This window comes from Mustela erminea, chromosome 14, assembly GCF_009829155.1.
Source record: "Mustela erminea isolate mMusErm1 chromosome 14, mMusErm1.Pri, whole genome shotgun sequence".
Classification (NCBI taxonomy): domain Eukaryota; kingdom Metazoa; phylum Chordata; class Mammalia; order Carnivora; family Mustelidae; genus Mustela; species Mustela erminea.
Window position 1 is genome coordinate 45,130,454 of NC_045627.1, and position 17,767 is coordinate 45,148,220.

At 45.5% G+C, this 17,767-nt stretch overlaps 1 protein-coding gene across 1 annotated transcript in view; it reads left to right on the forward strand.

Annotated features, from left to right (window-relative positions):
- The window catches only part of SH2D4B (SH2 domain containing 4B), an 81,108-nt gene that overhangs the window by 22,816 nt on the left and 40,525 nt on the right, over positions 1-17,767 (forward strand). Inside the window, exon 5 of the mRNA XM_032311943.1 lies at positions 14,202-14,349. Within this exon, the coding sequence (XP_032167834.1) occupies positions 14,202-14,349 (148 nt within the window). The remainder of the gene's footprint in view (positions 1-14,201; positions 14,350-17,767) is intronic.

Below are 17,767 nucleotides of genomic sequence, written 5' to 3' on the forward strand. Positions count from 1 at the left end.
TCTTAGCCTTCACTTTCTTGTTTATAATATTAGAGTAACAACAGCCCCATCTTAAGATTTTTGGAGGATTCAAGGAGATGAATAATGGACATTTTCCGGCCTTGGAGAGGGAGTTGTTGGGAACCTTGCATCTGTACTCCTTCTGGGAATGTTAGGACCTAGTAAAAGAGCTTTATTTACATTGTCCTCTGGTAAGAAACGTAGGTTAACTGAGAAAAAATTGTTTTTCTGGTTCCTATTTTACAATTTACTTTTTTTCTGTAGGAATAATAAATTGAGAGGGGGAGAAAACTGAGAAAATACATATAAGTGAAAAGAAGAAAATAAGAATCATGTCAAATCCCAACAATCATATTATTTTATGAAATGTATATTCATGGCAGGCAGGCGGAGAGAGAGGGGCAAGCAGGCTCCCTGCTGGGCAGAGAGCCTGGTGTGAGGCTCGATCCCAGGACCCCGAAACCATGACCTGAGCTGAAGGCTAAGGCTTAACCCACTGAGCCACCCAGGCGCCCCAAACATTTAAACATTTTAATAATACTTTTTCCTATAATGATTAGACAATGAGGACAGTGGCCCCTTAAGATCATTTATGTTGCAAATTATTTTTCTCAGAGGATTTTTTTCTTTGAAAGAGAGAGAGCAAGCAGGGGGAAGGGCAGAGAGAGAGAGAGAAAGAATCTTAAGCAGGCTCCACACCCAGGGCAGAGCCCCCAGGCGGGACTCTGTCTCACAACCCTGAGATCATGACCTGAACTGAAATCCTGAGTCAGATCCTCAACAGACTGAGCCACCCAGGGGCCTCTCAGGATTGTTTTTTTTTAAATTTTGGTTGTAGTGCTTTCAGGTGTACAGAAGATTAAAATTTTTATTAGCCAACTACATCAAGGTTTAAAAAAAGATTTGTTTCATGCTAAGAAAGACCTGTGCTACTACAAGCTTGTACTCCTATTAATCGACATTGTTCAATTTATCGTTCGTGATTTTATTTCTCACTTCTTTTCCTTCCACATGGTCAGCAGATTGTGCCATCGTCGTTTACTATATAATCTCTCCTCTCCTCTCTCATAGCACTTGTTGCCTCGATTCTTCTTACAGACCTTTGGATCTCTTCATGGATTTTTCTTCTTTGATTTTTCCTGAGCCAGATTTGCTTATTTAATGACTGTAGCGTTTAAAATGAGTTTTGGGACTCCTGGGTGGCTCAGTCATTAAGCGTCTGCCTTCTGCTCAGGTCATGATCCCAGGGTCCTGGGACGGAGCCCTGCATCGGGCTCCCTGCTCTGTGGGAAGCCTGCTTCTCCCTCTCCGCCTCCCCTTGTTTGTGTTCCCTCTCTCACTGTGTCTCTGTCAAATAAATAAATAAACAAACAAACAAACAAATAAATAAATAAATAAAATCTTTTAAAAAAGTAAATAAAATGAGTTTTAACAACTGCTAAGGTAAGAACCTATCATTGCTTTTCATTTTCAAGATGTCCTTGGCTGATTCTACCCATTTTTTTTTTTTCTACTCAAGATAAATTTGAGTCTGTGCATCACTATCTTCCTCCCACAAACACGCCACACGCGCACACACACACACACACACACACCACACCACGCAGTGATTTTTAACTGGAATTACATCAGCCTTACAGATGTATTTGTGGAGGACGGACATTTTTTCCAATACTAAATCATTCAGTCTTGTCCCAGTTACTTAAAACCTCTTTTTGTCTTTGGTAAAGTGATTTTGCTATCGTTTGTTTGTTTGTTTTTTAAACATCTGTAAATGCATGGGCCACCCAATCCCAAACATTCACGATAACTTATATGTAATGTTGTGCTTTCATCTTTTGGGCTTTGGTAAAATTTATTGTTTTACTTAAATGTCCCACATCTCTTTTCTTGTTAAACTGTAGGTTTAATATTTGTTACTGTGATTGTGAATAAGATTGTTCTTAAAACCTAGTGTAATTGCTGGTTACATATTTATATTGTTACTGATCTTATTTAATTTTCCCTTGAGGATTTTATACACACACACACACACACACACACACACACACACACAGGATTCTCTTGAGTTTTTAAGGGAAGCAATAGTTACTCTCCAAACCCTTTTTTTAAAAAGTAATTTCAAATTTGCAGCAAAATTGGAAAAAAGTATTCGTAGAATTTCCACTGAAATTCACCAGTCATTAACATCTTGTCACATTTGTGTTGACTCTTTTCTCCCCTCCTCTAAATCTGCATCTATCTGTACACACACGGATATATACACATATATACACATACACATACACACATATATATTTCTGTCGTGACTGCTACATTGTTTTGTTAAGCAATTTGAAAGGAAGCTGTAGATACTGTAGACTCTAGCCCAGGGCTTACCAAACTCTTTTTTGTAAAGATCCAGATAGTTAATATTCTAGGTTTTGTCAGCCACACTTTCTCTGTCACAACTACTCAATCAGGCCATCATAGCACAAAAAGCAGCTGCAGAAAATATGTGAGCAAATGGGTGTGGCTGTCTTTTAATAAGAATGTATTTATTTTTTTTAATTTTAAAATTTATTTGACACAGAGACAGAGAAATAGAGAGAGTGAGAGTGCACATGAGTGCGGTGGAGAAGGGCAGGGGGAGAGGGAGAAGCAGAGGCTGGATCCCAGGAGCCCGGGATCATGACCTGAGCCAAAGGCAGATGCTTTACCGAGTCACCCAGAAGCCCGCATAAGACTTTATTGTAAACAATAGACAGAGGGTAGATCTGGAGTTTGCTGACTCCTGGTCAAACTGTATGTACTTCATTGTGCATCTCCCATGACCGAGAACCTTTCCCTGTAGAGCCACAACAATCATTGTCACACCTGCTGAAATGAACAGTAATTCCATAATAGTATAAAAATCCACTCAGTCCATAGTGGAGAGATGTTTAGTTTATACGGTTGGATTTTGCATCCGATTATTTAAGCCTGCTGGAGAAGGCAAGCAATACTTTCTATGTATCTCTAAGAGCAAGCATCCCCTCTCCTAATCTCTGGCCTCCCTCCACCCCAGAGATGAACTGAGTCCCAGAGGCTGGGAAGGTGGCTTTGTGGAGCTGGTGTTCTGGGGCTCAGTGCACAAGGAGATTACAGAGGGGTTGAATTCCCAGAGCTTTTCTGATTGATGATCTCCTTGAGAACCTCAGTGAGAGAGATGATAAATTCTGGGGTACTCCATGTCAGGGTTCATGGAGAGCTCAGAAAAGCTATGAGGTTTACCAAGGGACCCAAATACAGGCTTTGGGTGTTATTTATAAGGAGGGCTATGGTAATGATATGTTTATTTTGTTTTAAAAATTAATTTGCTACCTGTGAACGTTCAAACTTGAGTACTCATAGTGATCCTGATTTGGTGTGCCTGTATTTTGAGGAACCTCAGACATGTGAGTAGCATCTGTGAGGTCCGGGTGGGGCTCCTCAGGGCAGTGTCTGCTAGGAACGTCAGCTCACGGACTTGGGGTGGGCAGGTCCAGGTTTATGGGCTGGGATATTCTCTGTAAATGGGCTGCCCTTGTAGTGTCATGAACTCTTCATCCCAGGCGCTGTCTTAGCATGGGCTGAAACAAGACCTGAGAAGTTTCTGTGGTGGACTAAATACAGCTGGTGGCAAATTCTTTGTTGCTTCTCTCTTTGAGACGTGTTTATTTCCCTTCCCTTGAGTCTGCTCTGGCCTTGTGACTAGCTTTGATCTGTAGGTTACAACCAGAATGACTCAGTGTAGCTTTTGAGGACAGGCTTTAGGAGATTGGCAGCTTCTGGCCCTCTTGCAATGCTCCCTTTTGGAAGCTGCCCCCTGAGAAACCCTACAGCCTTCGACTACTGCTCTGTAAGGAAACCCGGGCAAGCCAGGCAGAGAGAAGGGGGCTGTGTGGGGGACACCGAGGCACCAGACACATGAGTGAAATCTTGGTTCTTCTGGTGAATGACCCTAATTAACTGATTGACCTCAGATGTAACCATGTGGAGCAGAAGGGCCCCCAAGCTCTGGCCGAATTATTAACCTACAGAACCACAAGCAAACATAATGGTTGTTGTTTTAAGACTTTATGCTTTCCGGGAGTTTGTTGCCTGGTAATAGATAACGGTAGTCGATAATGGGAACCTCTCTGTCAAAGGTATTTATGCATTGAACTAGAGATTGGCTCAGATAATTTTCATTGTGTCTTTCAACATCAAGATTCTAGCCAGATGTGAGTCTTGCATGCGGGGATGCACGAACAAAGTTCATTTAATTTCATACATTTTTCCCTCCTTTCCCTGAAAACCTAAGTGCAGGTTGTTGGGGGGTGGTGGTGGTGGAATAGTCATGAACTCCTTACTCTCTACAAGCTTACAGGGTGCTGGGGGGAGAGAGAGAGAGACAACTCTGTGAGTCCCCTGAGCCCCCAGCACACCTCGGGGACTACAGCAGGGTCCCCCTGAAGGAGGCTGGGTGTGAGCAGAGCTGGAAATAGACAGGAGATCCATGGAATGGTGACTGGTCTGGTGGGGCGAGGGAAAAAGAGCATGTGATGGGGGAAGCCAGACAGGAACCTGGCAAGGTAGGCTGTGGGGCCCTTGGATGCTACGATCAAGGGGCAGATGGTTGTCTGTGGGCAGAGCAGCGCTGTGAGGCTCTCGATACAGAGGGACATGGTTCAAGCCACCTCTATGGGAATGACTGTCTGGTGGCCCCAGTGTGATGCCGGTGAGGAAGGCGTGGGGGGAGGTAGGGGCCAGTGAGGGGACTGTTGCAGTCATCACAGTGGTCACCAAGGAGTCTGACAATGGCGAGATTCAAGGGGATGGACACAGAGAAATGGGGGAGGCAAAATCAGTAGGGCTGGCATCAATTAGATGCTGGGATGTGGGGGCAGAAGAGCAAAGGCACCTGAACTCAGGCTGAGGAGTAGGGACGGGGGGCTACCCTGGTGCAGAGGTGAGCTGGGAAGAGGGGGTAGGCTTGGGGGATAGAGAATGTGCTAGCTGGGTCCAGGGGGGTTGTGTTTTGTGCCACTAGAAGCAGATATTGGGGTGGAGGCTGGAGGAGATGGGGAAGCTGGACGGGAGGGCGGCTGGTGGAGGGGGCATGGGCTGCCTGTGTCCAGGATGCAGGCAGGTTCTGTGGATTCTCCCGGTCATAGGAAAGATAAGAGTGAGAATTCCTTTGAGGAAATTGGGGGGGGGGGGTGGAATTCCAGAACCCGTTGTAAGGTTAAAGAGGGAACTTCAAAATAGAAGATACAGACAGTTGGAAACCTGTTTTTAAAAACCATTCTGTTGTGTCTGGTGCCTTTTGAATGCAATTTACATGCGTTTAAAGTGTTCCTGTAGAAAGAAAGGGGATCCTGAGGCCAGATAGAATTTGCATATCTTCTCTGCTTTCTTAATCTTCAGACTGCTTTTGACTGCTTCTGCCTTCCCTTCAGACCACAGAACACTGACGATAAGGCTCCAGCTCTCTCCTTTTGCCTTAGTCTCCTGCCCTTCCCCGGGGCGGCTGATAAAGAACATACACAGTTGATGCAATGACGTTGTCCTCTGATTTTGCACCATTTCCTATTCAAGGCCACTCATTCTCTTTTGTTTTTTCCTCCGTTGAGGCTGGAGTTCCTCTTAGCCCTCCATGACATTTTGTACAACAATAGAAACAATCCCCACCTAGTTTCCAACAGGATTATCAGTGGTGGGGACACGTTGCACTTTTCAGTTTTCTCTTGAATGGGAGGCTTGATCTCGGTTTCTCCTGGATGAGGCTGGCATCAGCAAGACAACTTACCCTTCCACTCTCAACGGTCACCAGAAACCGTGTTCCCCTCTTTTTGTTTGTTAGGTCGTTCACTCCTCTGGTCAGTGTTACGGAGTTCCTGCTCTCTTCTGGCCCCCCGTGCAGGGGGCTGTCGGTCGGAGAATGACAGACACAGGCTTGACTCTGCCTTCTTGGGTACATCATCTCGAAAAGCAAGATGGTATTATTCGGGCCAGAGGAGCAAGTGAAGGGGCTCGGGACAGCCCTTCTGCCTCCAGAATGTGCCACTTAGCCCGGCGGGCTAATTTGAGCTGAAGGCCGTTGAGACCCCGATAGATCAAGGACACTTTTGCCCCACCCTCTAACTATATAGAAGAATCTAAATGGGAGATCTTTTCCAGAATGGGGGTTATTAAGAGTGATACATTTGATCCGAGTTACCCAGCTGTACGGCCCGGCAATATCTAATTCCCAAACACCTGCTCTTCTCCTTGGTGCCCTGTGAATTGCGTTCCTTTCTTTTGAAATCCCAGACCCCTACCCCAGATCTCCGAAGCTCAGGATGACACATAGCCTCTCTTTTGCCCGACGGTCTTCCATATGTCTTCCTCGTATGTACCCTATGACGTCTGATTTCCTCCTGTGAATCTGACTCCCGTGCATCTGATTCTTGGTCCAGCTAGAAGGACCCTTGAAGGGGACAGGAATTCTTGCTCCCTAGCACAACACAAATGACTGCGCCTTCCAGAAAAGCATCTGTCTCCGTGACAGTTTCCGCAGGGGTGAGGCGTGGGCTCCCGCGGTGTGGCGTGACCAATGGCTTATCAGGAGAAGGTGGATTGAATAAGGCGGCTGGCTCCGAGGGCTTTGGGCCTGCCAGAAAAGGGCATCGATTCCTGAGGTAGGAGAAGGGAGTGTTTGCTGATCTGCTGCATGGCCTCGTTGGCCTGTGGTGACCACACTTAAAGATGGACTTTTCATCACGGCTCGCAGAGGAGCCAGAAGATTCTGAGAGGACCACAGCACAAGTTTTTCCAGGCAATTTCAGCTGTGAGGGGTGAGGCATTTCAGCAAGCCCCGGAGGGAAAGATGCAATGCTCTTTATCTGTAGCTGCAAAATGTTTTCTTTTGTTGTCCCCAGCCCTGTGAGCAGCTTGTCTTTGTCACAGTAAGTGGCTGGTTATTTTCCTCAGAGATGGAGGAAGTGGCAGGCTCCTGGCTCCCAGTGTGCTGTTCACTCTTGGGCAAAGAGGATTGAGTGAACAGTGTGATTCTGCCATTTATTGATTTATTTATTTGTAGGTAGTCTGCCCCCCCACCCAACTTTACTGAGCTACAATTTCCAAATAAAAGTTGTAAATACTGAAGATGTACAATGTTTGTAGTATATGTAGACATGGCTAAATGTTGACCATAATCAAGATAATGAACACATCTGTCACCTTACCTAGTGACCTTATTTGTGTGTGGCAGGAACACCAAAGATCCATTCTTTTAGCAAATTTCGAGTACACAGTACAATATTAACTACAGGCACCATGCAGAAAATCCAGAATGGGGGTGCCTGGGTGGCTCAGTGGGTTAAAGCTTCTGCCTTCGGCTCAGGTCATGATCCGAAGGTCCTGGGATCGAGCCCCGCATCGGACTCTCTGCTCCACGGGGAACCTGCTTCCTCCTCTCTCTCTGCCTGCCTCTCTGCCTACTTGTGATCTCTATCTATCAAATAAATAAATAAAATCTTAAAAAAAAAGAAAATCCGGAATGTATTCATCCTGCATAACTGTAACTTTGTATCTGTTTGCCAAACACAACCCAAGTGTCTGCTGACCAGTGAATGGATAAATACACTGTGGTGTGTGTACATTATATGTGTGTGTGTATATACACATACATATTGTAATGTATAAATTATGATGTATGTATATATTATGCATAATATATACATATATATGTATACATATGTATACACATATATATGTATATATATAAATAAAATGAATGTTATTCAGTCTTAATAAAGAAGGACACCATGCCATTTTTGACAACACGGATGAACTTGGAGAGCATTATGCCAAGTGTTAGTCATGTTAGTCATGACCCTTCTCTGGGGTGGCGTCTCCCATCCTGTGACGGGCTGAACCGTGTCACCCACAAATTTCTATGTTAAAGACCTAACCTCCACCACCTCAGAATCTAAGTGTACATGGAAGTAAGGGCTTTAGAAATGTCATAAGTTAAGAAGAGGTCTTCAGGATGGGCCCTGACTCAGCATGACTGGTGTCCTTAGAAGAAAAGGAAATTCAGACACAGACGTGCATACACACAGAGGAAGGGATATGTGAGACACAGGGAGAGGAAGGTCCATCTACAAAGCAAAGAGAGAAGCCTCAGAAGAAACCCACCCTGCCTCTATAGTTAGGGCCTCTGTAGCTCATACATGTGTGTGGTTTCAGCCTCCTGGTCTGTGGCAGCCTGAGCAAGCCAGTATACTCCTCCTCTGTACCAGAAAGCAGGACCGGGGGTTGAAGTCCCTCTGACTCTGACAGGCCTTGGCTGATGGTATTTTCCCCAAGACCTGCTCCTTCCTGGAAGACCCGCCCTGGGCAGGTGCGAGATCTGAAGAGTCAGGGTAGACACTGTCTTGGTTGGTGCCCCATGTATTTGGTGATGTGACAACCTGGGTCAGAGATGAGGGAGCTGAGGGGGAGGCAGCGGGCATGGGAAACCCGCTGCATACACTGCGGTGCTGTGCCAGGATGGGGCGAGTTTTTGCTCTGCCGAGATGCTGGTGATTGCTGAAGGTGAGCTTTTTTTCAGGGCTTCAAGCTAAAACTTCTACTTTGGAGTCACATGGACTTTGGTTCCAATTTTGCATCTGTCACCAACTCTCAGCTCTAGCATTTTCCATCTGAGCCCGTGTCCCTCTTGACCCCACATTCCCCTCCACCTGCTGCTCCCTATCTCTGCTCCTATCTTCAGAAGATGTCCCCAGAGGCCTGTCTGCGGTCATTTCCACTCCCTCCCCGACCCCTCCTGGTTGGCTGCCCCTCCACCCCTCTGGGAGTCCCTCTTCACATCCTGAGGCCACGACCTTGTCCCTTATTACTTCTCTGTCCTTATCTTCTGTGATGTCTTGGGACCTGCAGCTCAGTTTACCACTCCCTTTTACTTGAAACAGCCTCTTTCTTGGCTTCCCCAGTGGACACCACCCCTTCTGGGTTTTTAGCTTATCTGTTGACCTTCTTTCTCCGCCTCCTTTCCTGGCTCCGGCTCTTCCTCTCAACTTTTAAATGATGGAGTGGCCTAAGACACTCGGGTTGTTCTCTCGCTCTTTCGTTGTTATTGTTGAAGTGTAACTGACATATGGCCTTATATGCATTTCAGGTGTGCAATGTAGTGGCTCGACGATTCTCTGTACTATGCCATGCTCACCACGGTGAGTGCAGTCACCCACCATCTGTCCCCCTACAACATTATTATGGTTTTATTGACTATATTCCCTACACTCCACTTTATTTACCGTACCTTATTTCTGGTGGTTTTCTCTGGCTCTGCATTCTTTCTCTCAGTGATAGCATTAGGTCCCGTGGCTGAGAAACATCATCCCCACACAGATGACTTCTGAGCCGTATCTTCAGCTGAACTTGCCCTTCAGCCCCAAGCTCACGCATCCCGGTGCTAATGGCAGGCCTCGGGGATGTCAGATGGCATCTCGAACTCATCCAATATAGAGCTTTGGCTTTTCTTTTTCCAACCACAGTGGGTGATTCTGTACTCAAACATGCCAAGCCCATTTACAATGCCGGGTCCATCTTGCTTGTGGTTTTCTCTGTGTGGAAATTTCTTCTCCCCGATACTCACTTATTGGCGTTCTTCCTTACTGGTCAGTTGTCAGATCACATCGACCCTTCTGAGAGGACTTCTGGTCACCCAGCCTAAAGTGGCCTTCTAAATTCTCTCTGTCCTTTCCCCTGTTTTAATTCTGTGCACACTGGTTATTATTTTCTGGTATTTCCTGATGATTATTTGTCTGATGTGTTTCACCCCTGGAAAGGCAAGCACCAGGTGGGGCCTGCATTTGTTTTGGCCACTCTTGTGTCCCCAGAGCCCAACACAGGCCTGATCCTGGAAGTATTTAGTGACTGACCACGTGAAGCCATTCACCTTCTCTTGTCCTCATGCCCAGCTCTTGAGAGCGACTCATCAGGAAGTGGGAATTTTGCCTATTCTTTGGGAGTAAAAAATTGATTGTTGAATTAGAAGAAAATCCTTAATCTATACTGTTTTGGAAGAAACAACAACAACAAAAAACACGTTGTCTTTTTTGCTAAATGAAGGATTAAAAACTCAGTTACCTCCTCCCCACCGGATTCTTGTTGATCCATTTAAATAGTAGCAAAGGACTGAAAAAGTTCCAAGCACCAGGAGAGAGAAAACGAGAAGCGGGAACCGATGAGAAAATGTTTGCCGAGGTTTGGAGGCTGGAAGACAGAATGGTGAGGGGTTCAAGTGCGGTGCCTGCAGGAAGGGGGCAGAGGGGAGCTGGCTTAGTCTGGGTCCCCATGGGCTTGGGACCTGGGGGCACCAGGGACTGTGAAGCAGAGAGCTCAGGTTGGTGACCAGTTTCTCCGTGGAATGGCTGGACCCTCATGTTGCCACTTTTACCCATTTCTCCCAGGCTACAGGATTCTTCTCTCTGAACAGAAAGAGATGGGGAGTGGGCAGAGGCTCAGAGCTCAGTGTGTCAGGCCAAGTGGAGAGAGCAGGCAAGGGGCAGATGGAAAACAGGAGGATTAAGCAAAGATCTTTGTTTTAGCAGTGAGTAGCCAGAGCAGTGGGATCTGCAGCTTGGGTTGTCTCTGGGATCCACGGGCCAGCAAGTATTTTTGCATGGTGTCCTTGTTTAGCACGAACTAGTCATTTGAGCCACATGAAATCAGGATGTTAGGTCTTTTCTGGTCACCCAATCTCATGCAATGCTGAGATAAAAATATGGTACGGCTGGCGGGGTTCATTGGCTTGCTACGCCACGCCCCTGGAACTGTGGACAGGCCACTGGACTCCAGGATGATTCCTTAAATAGGAATCCTGGAGCTCCCGGGGGCATGTGGTTAATCCCTTTCATGAAGGAGAGGGTCAGAGAGCACCCAAGGAGGAGAAACAAGAGTCTAGGACTCATGCGGGAAGTGGTCTGGCCTTCGGGTAGCTTAGCTGGTGACCACAGCCATTCCTGCCAATCCCAGGGGGACTTTCTGGGGCCCCCTCCTGGGAGACACCTGTGGGGGATGCTTACAAAGAAAGCATTTCAAAGCATGGTGTTCCTATGTAATGTGGGGCACAAGCTAGGGGTTCCTGCCTGCTGCCTGCCTTCCCCACAGACTTCAGAATGCTGGTGCTCAGACTCCACTGAAGGAGGACAGAGGAGAAGAGATGGAATTATCTCAGACAAAGGACTGAGATACGGAGTACTGAGTACTGAGTATTTGCCTCAGTGAAATGGCTGATTCCTCATCCAGTCATCCTGGAGTGAAGCCCACCTCCCATGGAAGTCCTGTCTACACACTCTGAGTCTCTCATTCAGATAGTTATTTTCTGCTTGAATATGGACCTCCAGAAAACATCAGACATTGGAAGAAGGCCTCCAACACCAATGACAGGCAACACATATAACATGCTTTAAAGGGAAGGGAAAAGCCCCAAACAGAGGAAATAGATGTAAATCAGAATAAGGGGTGGGGGGAGAAAGCTCTAAAATCCTCAGAGATGGAACATGACACTCTTGAAAGCAGGACAGGGGGAATGAAGCAAAAAGGAGCAAGCAGAGAAGAAGAAGGAAGGCTTGGGAATCATTAATGCGATGCTGCAATGAAAAATGTAATCGTAGGTTTAGACAATAAAATCAGTGAATCAGCCAGGAAGTAGAAGAGCCAAGGCAGGAGAGAGAAAGTAAGAGAGAAGTGCTAGGCCCCCTAGAGGATCAAGTCAAGGAGTCCAGCATTTGACAAACAGGAGTTCTAGAAAGAAAAACAATGAGAGGAGAAGAAATTACCTAAGAAATTCTAAGCCAAGGTGTATTCGACTGGAAAGATCCGAGACTTCAGGCAGAAAGATCCTTGAGCGCCTAGCACAATCGATGAAGGAAAATCCCTGCCAAGGCACATCATTTAACAATGTTCAGAATATCAGCGATAAAAAGAAAACTTAATAGCTCATGCAGAAGATTGAAAATCCGAGGGGTAGTATTGGATGCTAGGAAGCAAAGTCTTCCAAATTCTGCTTTAGGAAAGTGATTTTTAATTAAATTCTATGCTCAGCCAAATTAGTGTTTGTTTGTTTGTTTTAAAGATTTTATTTATTTATTTGATACAGAGAGATCACAAGTAGGCAGAGAGGCAGACAGAGAAGGGAAGCGGGGGGAAGCAGGCTTCCTGCTGAGCAGAGAGCTCAATGTGGGGCTCTTTCCCAGGACCCTGAGGTCATGACCTGAGCTGAAGGCAGAAGCTTAACCCACTGAGCCAACGAGGTGCCCCCAAATTAGTGGTTCTATCTGAAGGAATCATATAGATGTTTTTAGACAAGACTCAGAGAGTGTCTTTCTGTGCGTCCCTACCTGAGAAGTCCTGCTAGCTATGCTTTTGCAAAATGATGAAATGGCCAAAAAAACCCCCCAAACCAAAAAAACCAAAACAACAACCACAACAAAACCCCCCAAAACCACACACACAAAAGCCAAAAAACAAAACAAAACAAAAAAACCCCAGAACAAAGAAACAAGAGCTTCAACTCGGGCAGGGCTAAGAAATGAGTCCCCTGGTGGATGGATGGGCAGGAGGCCCAGGTAACAGCCGAGATGGGAGAAGAAAGAAGTTTGCCATTGGGGACAGTGGGGACCTTTGACAAAAGCTAACTGCTGCTTACCTGTTATAATACTAAACACAGGGAAAGATTTACAGGAGATCTTAGAGAAGTTGGGAGAATTCAATATGCAACTTCAGGATAAAACAATTATAAAGTCAAGAAAGAAAAAGCCATCATACTACCATATTTTACTGAATATAAGATGCCTCATTAAGTATTGATTTATTAATCATTATTTTAAGAAGAAAGAAGAAACCGTTGCCTATTAAAAAGGCAACTTGCAAGTCATGAGACATACCCATGTTTCAGAGATACATTAGGAAGTTACAAAATGTACTTCTTATAATTGGTGCAGTGAACAACATTTATACCAATTATTGATTTCACCACAAATTGTGATGTTGACAGGGTAAGGGTGAGGAGAGGAAAAGTCTGGGCGTGTACCCATGAGCCAAACATAATTGCCACATACTCATGTACCAAAAAAGAAAAGCAATAATGTTTAGAATGGGTAAAACATTTCGTGTGTGATTCAGAGATGTCACCACATGAGGGACAGCTAAAATAATTGAGAGTGATAGCCTCTGGGCATGGGTGAGTTTGGAGTGGTTTGGAGTGAAGTGGTCTGGAGAATTGTTGGTGTTGAAAACAAGCCTTTGGCATATAATGCACATCTGACACCTGTGGGGTTACTTTGATGTGAACAAAAGTAGAGGGAAATACACACACACACACACACACACACACACAGCCTTTTTGGAACTTCAAAGTGAGACAATTGGAGATGGGCCCCCAAACCTGCTTGTCTTGAAAATATCTTTTTTTTTTTTTTTAAGATTTTATTTATTTATTTGACAGAGATCACAAGTAGGCAGAGAGGCAGGCAGAGAGAGAGAGGGGAAATCAGGCTTCCTGCTGAGCAGAGAGCCCACTGCGGGGCTTGATCCCAGGACCCTGAGATCATGACCTGAGCTGAAGGCAGAGGCTTAACCCACTGAGCCACCCAGGTACCCCCCCCTTTTTTAAAAGATTTTATTTATTTGTCTTGGAAATATCTTATCCAGACAGAAGGTTAAGATATGATCATAGCCTGCTTAACCGGCTTCCAGAAGGAATGGTACCTGCCCTCCCTCTCCCCCAGAAGGCAAGTGTGGCCAAGGATGGCCCAGTGTCCTCTTTGCAGAAAGCTTCGGAGTCTACAAGTTACTTCTCGTGTATTTTTTTTTTAAAGATGCATTTATTTAGTTTGGGGGGGGAGGGAGAGAATCTCAAGCAAACCACTGAGTGTGGAGCCCAACACAGGGCTGATGGCATGACCCTGAGATCAGGACCTGAGCTGAAACCAAGAGCTGGTAGTTTAACCAGCTGAGCCACCCAAGCACCCCTGTCCCCCCCATTTTAACCTGTCTGATCCTTACCGCAGCCCCGATCAGGCCTGTCCACGGCCATCTCCTGCGTCAGAGACCACACCTGAGCCAGCACTGGCCCACCGCACCCCTAGAAAAAGCACAGCCCTGCCCCAGGGCCACGGGGGCACTTCTCTCTTGTGACCTGAAGTCGTTCTGTGCCCATGATATCTTAGAGGAAAGAGGAGGAGGAGAGGAAGCGAGGAGAGGAGCAGATTCGCCTCCAGGAAGAGCAGAGGGCGAAGGAGCTCTACTGGACCCTGAAGCAGGCCCAGCTGCAGAGCCACGCCAGCGAGAACGAGGAGCGCGAGTGGGAGGAACAGCGTGAGTAGCGCAGTCTGCCTCCCCGCCCACCCTCCTCCCACGTGTGCATGTGCCCCGTCATCCTTCCGGTTCATGCGTTCGGGCCCGAGGCCTTCCCCCAGGACCAGCAGTGCTCGGGGCCCTGCCGAGGACCCAGAGGGTAAGGGCTCCACCGGCCGGGAGCTTTCTTACATGCCCGCAGAGGAGATTTCTTACACTAAAAAAGAAAACCCTGCATTGACTGCGTTACCAGTCCTTCACTGGTTCTGTGCTGAGCGCTGGGCTCCGGGATAGGAGGGATCACAGTGCTTATCTTGGAGGAGACAGACACGCAGGCTCCCGGCTTTGAGGGAGAAAGTGCCAGTACCGTTGGAGTACAGAGTGGCTATCCCGGTGGGCGTCCAAAGGCAGCGTTAGAGGAAGTGAAGCTTTGGGGGGCACAGGAAAAACAGGCGAAGAGGTGGGAGAGGGAGAGGGTGCTCAAGACAGTGGCCTCAGCCCACCCTAGGTGAGGGCATGGTGATGGGCATGGGATGTGCTTAGGAAGGCGGAGATGTATGGGGGGGGGGCTACAAAGGCTACAAAGCTTGGAGGGTGTTGGGTGGAGAAAAGTTAGGGGTGGGGGAAGTGGGAAGGCAGTAGCAGATTTGAAGGATGTGTTTCAGTATGTGCTGGGCTTCGTTTGAATCAGGTCCGGTGACACCTGGATCATGGGGATAGTGTGGAAATGACGACCTTGCCCTAAGAAGTTTTTACGCATGGGGGCAGGGCACACCCAGCAGGGCTACACTGGGAACCACCAGGAGGAGGGCGCCAGGGACAGTGTGGGCAGGAGTCTTTCTTATGGTTTGCTTGGGGCAGGTGAGGCCAGGCAGGGTCAGCAGGTGTAGGATTGGCTGGTTTAAATAATGTCTGTAGGCTCCGGGGCACATGGGCTCTTGAGTTGTCTGACGCCTGGCTCTGGGGGCAGGTGGGCAGTGCCACAGACAGTGAGAACTAGATAGAGGAAGTGATTCGAAGATTTTTGGATTGGCTGGTTCGCAAGTGAAAGGCACACTTGTGGGTGAGTCCTTTAGCATCTTTAGGAATTGGCCCATCCTGGGAGGGCGAGTGTCTCTCTTGGCTGAGCAAAGTCCTGGAGCTCAAAACATGGAGAAAATAAAAAGGCATAGTTCATGCAGGTGGACAGTGGGACACTTGTAAAGGTGGGTTTGGGGGTGAGAGAGAGGATGAGGCTGTGGCAGTGGTGTCCCTGAGACTGGAACCAGGGCCACGGCCAGGGGAGCCCAGAGGCTGCATGATTTCCACTCGCCAGCCCTCAGAAAGGCTGAGGACCCTTTCTCAACCACAGCCCAGATTCACTCAACAGACTTGAAAAAAAAATTGAAATACAATTCACATAACATAAAATTCATCCTTTTAAAGTGGACAGTTTTCCTTTTATGACTGAGTAAGGCTCCGGTGTAGGCATGGACCACCATTTTGTTTATCCATTCATTAGTTGATGGACCTTTGAGTTGTTTCCACTTTGGGGCTATTATGAATAATGAATAATGTTGATCTGAACATTGTTTTCTTTTTTTTTTTTTGGTGGTTCTTGAGTATGTGTTTTTTACTGAAAAAAACAAATTCCTAAATTAGCAGACAGAAATGTACAAATACATGGGTTAATGACAAAGGACTATTTTTTTCTTTTTTTCAAAGGACTATTTTTGTGAAAAATGTTTTCTTTTAAGTGTTTTTAAAACATCATTAGATTTCAGTGCAAAATGTACCCCCAGCACCTTTTAGAACATAAGTGCAATCTCAAAAAAACAGCAGTGGAAGGAAGTTAGCTACGTTCTGTGCCATTGACAATGGTTACATCTCAACAAGCAATGTATGAGGGTTCCAAGTTCTTCCCATCCTTGCCAATGCTTGGTATCTTTTGTCTTTTTGATAATAGATGTCCTAACAGGTGTGAGGTGATGTCTCTTTGTGGCTTTGATTTGCATTTCCCTGGTGATTAATAATGTTGAGCACTTTTTCATGTACCTGCTGGTTGTCTGTGGTCCTTTTGGAAAAATGTCTATTCAGGTCCTTTGCCCATTTTTTATAATGGGTTATTTGATTTTGGCTATTGAGTTGTATGGACTCTTATATATTTTGGATATTAACCACTTACCAGGTATGTGGTTCACAAATATTTTCTCCTAGTCTGCAAGTTACCCTTTTGTTTTGTTGATGATTTCCTTTACTGTGCAGAAGGTTTTTAATTTGACATAATCTCACCTGTTGATATTTTTGCTTTGGTGTCAGATCCAAAAAAAAAAACATCGCCAAGATCAATGTCAAGGAGCTTTTTTCCTATGTTTTCTTCCAGGTATTTTACAGTTTCAGGTCTTATATTTAAGTCTTTAATCCATTTTGAGTTGATCTTTGTGTTTGCTAGGAAGTAAGTGTCCAATTTCATTCTTTCACATATGGATATCCAGTTTTCCCAGTGCCACCATTTTTTTGATGAGACTGTCTTTCCTCATTGTGTATTCTTGATGCCTTCGTTGAAAATTATTTGACTATGTATGCGTAAGTTTATTTCTGAGCCCTGTATTTTTTTCCATTGGTCTATGTTTCTGTTTTTATGCGAGAGCACTGTACTGTTTTGGTTACTATAGCTTTGTAATATAATTTGAAATTAGGAGGTGAGATGCTACTAGCTTTGTTCTTCTTGTTCAAGATTGCTTTGGCTGTTTAGAATATTTTGTGATTCCCAACAGATTTTAGGATTATTTTTTTTTATTATCTCTGAAAAATTCCGTTGGAAATTTAATAGGGATTGCATTGAATTTGTACATTGCTTTGAGTAGTATGTATATTTTAACAATATCAATTCTTCCAATATATGAACATAGGATATCTTTCCATTTATTTGTGACTTCTTTAACTTCTTTCATCAATGTCTTATAGTCTTTAGTGTCCTGGTCTTTTGTCTCCTTGCTTAAATTTATTGCTAAGTATTTTATTCTTTTTTTTTCCCTTTCCAAGTTTTTATTTAAACTCCAGTTAGTGGGATGCATTGGCAGCACAGTTGGTTAAGCATCTAGCTCTTGTTTTTTGCTCAGGTCATGATTTCAGGGTCCTGGGCTTGAGCCCTGCATGCTCAGTGTATACTCTCTTGAGATTTTTTCTCTCCTCTGCCCCTCCCCTTCATGCTGTTTCTCTCTTTCTCTCTTTCAAATAAATAAATAAAATCTTGAAAAATAAATTCCCATTAGTTAACATTTAGTGTAATACTAGTTTCACTTGTGGAATTTAGTGTTTCATCATTTACATGTAACACCCAGTGCTCATCACAAGTGCCCTCCTCAACACCCATCATCAATTTCACCCATCCTGATGCTGTTATGAGTGGGGTTGTTTTACTAATTTCTTTTTTGGATAGTCATTGTTACTGGATAGA